Below are 8,100 nucleotides of genomic sequence, written 5' to 3'. Positions count from 1 at the left end.
CCAATCACAACACACACTGGCCCAGCTAACCAATCACAGCACATTTCGTATTTCAGAAGGCGGGCCTTCATTTGATACAGGAACTATTCGAGCCGTTCATGCCAGACTGGGGGGAGAGGTGTTGTAATAATGTAAATAATGTGAAAAATAATGTGTTTTTCGAACCACCAAGCATGAGAGCATGTTCTAGTACACCCCCAAAACAAAATCAAGACTTTGTAAAAGAGCATAATAGGACCCCTTTAAGCCAAAATATTTTCATTTCATTTCATTTCCTGGACATTTTTGCATGAGTTGCATGAGATTCAGCCCTTCCTTCCTTTCTTTATTTCTTCATTCTTCTTTCAAAGTTTCACCAGTTTTATTTCAATTAAAGTTTTAAATCAAATAAAGACCCAATCTTTAGTTTTTCTTGGTGGAGCTGTGTGTTAGATGAGTGAGGTGAGATACCTGGCTGATGTGGACGTGCTGCTGAAGCTGTTTGTGTTTCTCCATGAAGTTGTGGTGCTGTTGCTGCAGCACGAGCTGAGCCAGTGTGCTCTGAGGCAGCGGCGCCGACTGCGTCCGGTTCAGGGGTCGGTGCCGCGGTAACCTGCTGCGAGAACTCACAGACGGACGCTCCTTCAGCACCAGAGGAGACGAGGACAGCGCAGGAACACTACCTGTGACTGAGAGAGAGAGAGAGAAACATATCAATCACACATCTGACATTCACACAGGACGGGTCAAAAATAAAAAATGAAAGAAATTAATAATAATTTTAAAAAAAAACATTAAATGAAAAATACAACACATAAATAAAATATTTAATGTTTGAATACAAGTGTAAATGTTAAATCTGTTAAAAACACTAAAGAAAATTATATTATATTAATATTAAAAAATTGATTACTTTATTGTATTTTAATGCTACTATTATGGTAATGGTACATATGGTATTTATTTATAACGTTTTTTTATTTTACTTTTTATTGTTAGCAATTCACTCCATTTTGCACCACTGTAATTTTACTTTGTATTAATTATTTTAGGGGGTTTTTTTTCATTAAATGCAGTTAAGAGTCTACATAAAATCATACAGCACACTAAACCGAAATGTAGATCAAGACTTTGAAAGAATAGGTTATGAAATAGAAAATTAAAATATAGAGAGTTCATTTATTCATTGTTAATTATACTTCATTGATTTGGGAAGATGAGAAGGTCTGCTGCAGTATTATTTTACTATCACTAATATATTATTTTATAATATATAAATAATATAAAATAATGATATATCAATAACATATAGCAATTTTTCAATTTTTGAAATTTTTTAATTTAATTCAATTTTTTATGGTTTACTTTGTTTATTTTTTACTATATTTTAATGCTGCTGTTACTGCTGTTAATGTTACTTCAGTCATTCATTTAGTTTATTTATTAATTATTTATTTAGTTGTATTTATTTAGTATATATGTATTTATTGAGTTTGTTAAATTCTTAGTTTACTTTGCACTGTTTATTTAATTTTATTTAAATTTCATTTAATTGTATTAATTTTTTTTATTTTATTTTATTGTTTCTAGTCCACTCCATTTTGCACCATTGTTGTTTTACTTTGTATTATATATATATATATTTTTTTTTTTTTCATTGAATGCAGTTAAGACGCAATTTTTTGGCACAACAAATCCACATCAAATGTATCATGTTTTAATTATTTTAGTACTTAAAATTAAACTAAACAAAAATGAGAAATGTTGCCTTGGCAACTAAATGAATTAAAAAAAAGTTTAAGATTTTTTATATTTTATTTCATTTAATGTTTATTTTATTTCAAGTAATTGTTTTTTTTTTGTTTTTTGTTTTAGTTAACTATAATACTGTTCCGCTGTCACTTTAAGAACATGTACTTCCTGTGCGCTCTGCTCACCAGGTGACATCATCCTCTGCTGTCTCTGCTCCTTCAGCAGGAGGTGTTGCAGGAGCGCCTGCTGTCCGTTGCTCACTTTAGCCTCCATCGAGACGGGAGACGCGGCGGCCGCGAGACCTTCTGTGCTCCGATCCTTCAGCGCCATTCCCGTCTGAAACAGACAGATCGCACAAACACTATTAATATTCAACCTTTTCCTATTTTTGCATTTAGACACAAATTTTCACTCAAGCCATGAGAGAGACTTACATAACACCAGCATATGAAATATTAATAACTGTGCTGTTTTAAAACGCATCCAGTCAGCGTTTGTGCCCCGGCGTCGTCCATAAAGTGCACATAATTATCAATCCACATTTAGAGCTCCCTAGTGAGTCATTCAGCTATTTTAAAATGTGGAAGTGTTGAAAGTATTTGGTAAAAGTGATCCATGTTTTGATTTGCTGGCATGTTAACGCGCTTTCCCGACACCATATCTTCAACTTTTAAAAAGCCCGTGATGAACGAGATGCTAAACTCACACCCTGAAACCCTAAACCGAGGGCTTGTTTACCTAAGGGCTAAAGATCCCACGGGTCAGAGGTCACGGGCCCCATTAATCCACACAAGCACTCAGTGAAAGCAGAAAATGAGAGATGCTCCTAAACCCTCCGCAAACAGCAGCTCAAACCCTCATCTCTGTAAAAACACGGCTCATCTCTGCGCTCTATAAAGAGGATCGTCTCATCTCTGTCTCCTAACGCGCGTGGCACATTCCTCATACAGTATTTTGTGCTTTCACCACAAATAGATGCGACTCCGTGTCTCACTGTCTCCTAAAAATACCTTGCTTTTTCTGCAGGATCTATTCATATCTGTTGCGCAGCAGAACGAGAGCCGGCGATGCTGCTTTTGTCTTTAGGCCTCATATTTCTCAGAGGTTGCTCTTTCAAAGCCTTGTCTCCAGATTTTTCTCCTCTTGAACGAGCTGAAAGTTGTCATACAGTATGAGTATAGAGCTATAAAATGAATGTGGAAGGCAACAGGTTACAGTATTTGATGAGAAATGTTTGAACTCAAGTGAGATCTTTGACTTTTCATTGCAGACTTTTGTATCTGGTCAACTCTGAGTGCATTGAATGTTTTTACTGTTTTGCTGTGCAGCTCTAGTGGTTGCTAGGGTGTTGTGAGTGTTCTCTACTGGTTACTAGGATGTTGTGAATGTTCTCTAGTGATTGCTAGGGTGTTGTGAATGCTCTCTAGTGGTTGCTAGGGTGTTGTGAATGTTCTCTAGTGGTTGCTAGGATGTTGTGAATGTTCTCTAGTGGTTGCTAGGATGTTGTGAATGTTCTCTAGTGGTTGCTAGGGTGTTGTGAATGTTCTCTAGTGGTTGCTAGGGTGTTGTGAATGTTCTCTAGTGGTTGCTAGGTTGTGATGAATGTTCTGTAGTGGTTGCTAGGGTGTTGCGATAAATGTTCTCTAGTGGTTGCTAGGGTGTGATGAATGTTCTCTAGTGGTTGCTAGGATGTTGTGAATGCTCTCTAGTGGTTGCTAGGATGTTGTGAATGCTCTCTAGTGGTTGCTAGGGTGTTGTGAATGTTCTCTAGTGGTTGCTAGGGTGTTGTGAATGTTCTCTAGTGGTTGCTAGGTTGTGATGAATGTTCTCTAGTGGTTGCTAGGGTGTTGTGAATGTTCTGTAGTGGTTGCTAGGGTGTTGTGAATGGTTTTCATGAGTTGCTATACCATTCTGTATGGTTTCTAAGATGTTCTGTAGTGGTTGCTATGGTATTGCCAGGTGGTTGCTAGCATGTGTAAAAAGACATTAAAGAGATCTCATCAATGTTCTTACGTCACGGCCTCGCAGAAGAAATAATATGCCGTGCACAGGACAGATGCAAAAATGAGTTGGGAAAGCCAATTCATTGAATTCTAGTAAATACGAAATAGTTGCAATGCTATAGAACCGGTGAATGCGGTTTACAGGTTTCATAGAAAGAGAATGATGTGCGTCAAAACAGTCGCTGTAGAAATCTAATACAGCAATGGTTGTGGATGAAATAGCTCAACCCGAGAGCCAAAGCAAACGTAATGACATGAGAAATAAAACGTCATCATGTTTTAAAGAAGGGTGGCTTGATTAAATGGTGGAAATAGTGGATGAAGGGCACAGAACAGTAACAAAACTCTGAGCCATTTACAGTTACACACAGGTGTAGTTTTGTGCAAACTCTACTACATGGGGATGTTTTAGATAACTGAATTCGCATGTTCATGTTTTTTGAAAATATTTATTGAAAATATATTATATTATATATTATATTATATTATATTATATTATATTGTGTGTGACAGTTTTTTTTATTATTTTTAATAGAAAATAATAGGTAACAGCACTGTAAAAATGTTTTCTCAGGTAACCTAAAATGTGCATCATTTAGTTACATCAAGGGTCAAATCAAATATTAATAGCACATTAAAGTTAAAAGGTACACACTTTTTGTGTGTGCGTTGTATAGGTCTGGTATAAAGAATGTTTTTGCTCAGGTGGCCGAAATGTCCGTTGCAAGGCGAAAAAACAGTTGGCTTTCGTCGCCGCTTGTTCTTTGACGTTGCCTTGGTGTGTCCCGGCCATAATTTAGTTCAGAACCACATTATATAAAACATGCATTTCTAGATCTTTGTGTTTGTGTCTTTGTAGAGTTTGAGGTGTCTGTGATGGACAGGAACTTACGCAGATGTGTGCGTGAGCAGGGTGCAGAGCCAGCGTGAGGTTTGGCAGAGATGGGGAGGTGTAGAGATTCAACAGGGACATGGACCCCTCCGTCTGTAGGACGCCCCTCTGAGACAGACAACGCTGGAGGAGAGACAGACAGAAAGCATTACATCAGCTCTTACATAACGCAGCAGAACACAAGCACAGCAAAAACAGTACAGCATGAGATCGAGAACATCTGAAGAAGGAGAACCAGTAGATCTCCCATATCAATGACGTAACCTCGCATAAGCATTCGGAGGGACAGAATTAGATAATGACATATGAACTTCCTCACTGCAGCAGTCAATCTGTGTATGTGTGTGTGCCCTTTAACCAGGCATGATTTGACAAAATCACAGCCAGAATGCATTCTAGGTTTTATTAAAGTATATAACTTTAAGGAATGGGATTTTCACTTTAGCCCTCTAACGCTTTATGGTTTCTACAGTATTGCTATGCAGTTGCAAGGGTGTCCTAGGTGGTTGCTAGCATATTGTAAATGTTTTAGTGTGTTGCTATGAAGTTAGTCTAGTTGCTAGGGTGTTCTATAGTGGTTGGTAGGTGGTTGCTAGGGTGTTTTATGTGGGTGTTGTAAATGATTTTTAGTGTGCTAGGGTGTTCTGAATGTTCTCCAGTATTTGCTAGGGTGTTGCCAGGTGGTTGTTATAGTGTTCTGTGTGTTTCTTGAGTGTTGTGAATGGTTTTGTGTTGCTATGTAGTTCTGGGTGGTTGCTAGGGTGTTCTAAATATTCGTGAGTGGTTGCTAGGATGTTGCCAGATGGTTACTATGGTGTTCTGTGTGGTGATGCTATGAATGGTTTATAATGTAATGCTGTGTAGGTCTGGTTCTGGGTGTCTTTGTGGTTGCTACTAGGGTGTTGCCAGGTAGTTGTTATAGTGTTCTTTGTGGTTGCTACTAGGGTGTTGCCAGGTAGTTGTTATAGTGTTCTTTGTGGTTGCTACTAGGGTGTTGCCAGGTAGTTGTTATAGTGTTCTTTGTGGTTGCTACTAGGGTGTTGCCAGGTAGTTGTTATAGTGTTCTTTGTGGTTGCTACTAGGGTGTTGCCAGGTGGTTGTTATAGTGTTTTATGTGGCTACTTCGGCATTGTGATTGGATTTTGTGTGTTGCTGGGTGGTTGCTAGGGTGTAATGAATGTTTGCCAGTGGTTGCTAGGGTGTTGCCAGGTGGTTGTTATATCTACGTGGGTGGCTGATAGAGTGTTGTCAGTGGTTTTCTATTGTGTAGCTGTTCTGTCCCTTAGTAGTTTCTATGTGGTTTCTAAGGTATTGTGAATGGTTTTCGTGCTATGCAGTTCTGTATGGTTGCTAGGGTGTTCTGAATGTTATCCAGTAGTTGTCAGGTGGTTTCTAGAGTGTTTTGGGTAGCTGTTCTGCACCATGTCAGTCAGTATCAATTAACGGTGTGAGAGTTGTTATAGTGTTCTTTGTAGTTGCTACTAGGGTGTTGCCAGGTAGTTGTTATAGTGTTCTTTGTGGTTGCTACTAGGGTGTTGCCAGGTAGTTGTTATAGTGTTCTTTGTGGTTGCTACTAGGGTGTTGCCAGGTGGTTGTTATAGTGTTCTACGTGGTTGCTAGGGTGTTGCCAGGTGGTTGTTATAGTGTTCTATTGGTTGCTAGGATGCTGTGAATGTTTTATGTGTGTTGGTATGTAGTTCTGGGTGTTTACTAGGGTGTTCTGAATGTTCTCTATTGGTTGCTAGGATGTTGTGAATGTTTTATGTGTGTTGCTATGTAGTTCTGGGTGTTTACTAGGGTGTTCTGAATGTTCTCTAGTGGTTGCTAGGGTGTTGCCAGGTAGCTGTTATAGTGTTCTACGTGGTTGCTAGAGTGTTGCCAGTTGGTTGTTATAGTGTTCTATTGGCTGCTAGGATGTTGTGAATGGTTTTTGTGTGTTGCTGTGTAGTTCTGGGTGTTTGCTAGGGTGTTCTGAATGTTCTCTAGTGGTTGCTAGGGTGTTGCCAGGTAGCTGTTATAGTGTTCTACGTGGTTGCTAGAGTGTTGCCAGTTGGTTGTTATAGTGTTCTATTGGCTGCTAGGATGTTGTGAATGGTTTTTGTGTGTTGCTGTGTAGTTCTGGGTGTTTGCTAGGGTGTTCTGAATGTTCTCTAGTGGTTGCTAGGGTGTTGCCAGGTAGCTCTTACAGTGTTCTATGTGGCTGCTAGGGTGTTGTCAGTGGTTTTCTGTTGTGTTGCTGTTCAGTTCTGAATGGTTGCTAGAGTGTTCTGAATGTTCGCCAGTAGATTTTAGGTGGTTTCTAGAGTGTTTTAGGTAGTTATGCTGCACCATGTCAGTCAGTATCAGTTAATGGTGTGAGTGTTAATGATATGAGGTCATCTTTAGGTCATAGTTTTGAAGCTCATGAAGCAGTGAAGTTTCACGCTCACACACACGACTGGCTGTAGGGCTGTAAGGATGAACTCAGTCGGCCGTGTGCCTACAGGAGGAGAGGAGAGGTGAGTTCTGGCCCACGGCCCGTGAGGAAATGCTTGGGCAGAACTTCACAGGAGAAACAAACCTCACCATCCCAGAGCCCCTCACCCCCTTCCACAACCACCAGCACAGCCAAAACCACAGCGGAAAAGAGCTGTCACAGTTAGTTCAGCACAGCACCGCCGTACACACACACGCACACACACACACACACACACACACACACACCTCAAACTCCATCTAACTCTACTACATGCTGCAATGATGTTCTAATGTGATTTTAAACGCAGTGTTTGTTTGTCAGGCTGATGGTACGAGCGCCCTGGGACGGGGTCTGTGTACTCTCAGCTCCAAACAATGGATCATTGGGGTCCCGACTCCTTCACCCCATAGTCTGATAAGAGTAATGAGACGTGGGACCATGACCGTTTTATTTAGTTCCAGTTTTGTGGGCTGTATGCTTCAGTTCTCAAGAATGCAATCAAAGGCTCAAAACTGCACGCAAGTGTATGAAACTCTGTTCCACAGCTGCCTTTATGTGCTGAAGGCTACTAACCTGTTTGCTTAGAGTTTGTTAAAAGAGGACATTTAATTTGAAGAATAGCACAATCCCACTTTACAAGCAAAATATTTCACAAAAAAACAGAGTTCATTAAAAGACACTGCAAAAATGGCTCAGAAAAACAAGTGAGTTCTGAGAAATGCTTATGCAATACTTGTTTGCTGAATTGCCACTTGCTTTAATATTTTGTTATCCAGTGTCATGACATTCAGACATTTTTATTAATACTTGTAGCCCACAAGTTAGTCATTTCTCATGTGAAATGGTTAGTCATAAAAGAAGCTATATAGAAGTTTTGTACAATGGCAAAAATCGCTCATTTAATTTTTGTGTATATATGCGCATTATATATATATATATATATATATATATATATATATACTCAATAGACAGACAGACAGATAGACAGACAGATAGACAGATAGATAGATAGATAG

General features: G+C 39.3%; 1 protein-coding gene across 1 annotated transcript in view; it reads right to left on the bottom strand.

Moving 5' to 3' along the window:
* Positions 1–8,100, bottom strand: part of LOC107709726 (histone deacetylase 9-B-like) — a 31,786-nt gene that overhangs the window by 3,099 nt on the left and 20,587 nt on the right. Inside the window, exons 8-10 of the mRNA XM_016514321.1 lie at positions 4,627–4,749; positions 1,917–2,067; positions 451–668 (exon numbers count right to left, since the gene is read on the bottom strand). Coding sequence (XP_016369807.1) covers positions 451–668; positions 1,917–2,067; positions 4,627–4,749 — 492 coding nt within the window. The remainder of the gene's footprint in view (positions 1–450; positions 669–1,916; positions 2,068–4,626; positions 4,750–8,100) is intronic.

This window comes from Sinocyclocheilus rhinocerous, unplaced genomic scaffold, assembly GCF_001515625.1.
Source record: "Sinocyclocheilus rhinocerous isolate Xijiao unplaced genomic scaffold, SAMN03320098_v1.1 scaffold2853, whole genome shotgun sequence".
NCBI lineage: Eukaryota > Metazoa > Chordata > Actinopteri > Cypriniformes > Cyprinidae > Sinocyclocheilus > Sinocyclocheilus rhinocerous.
The sequence above is the reverse complement of the archived record's forward strand: the minus strand, read 5'-3'. Positions and strand labels throughout refer to the sequence as shown.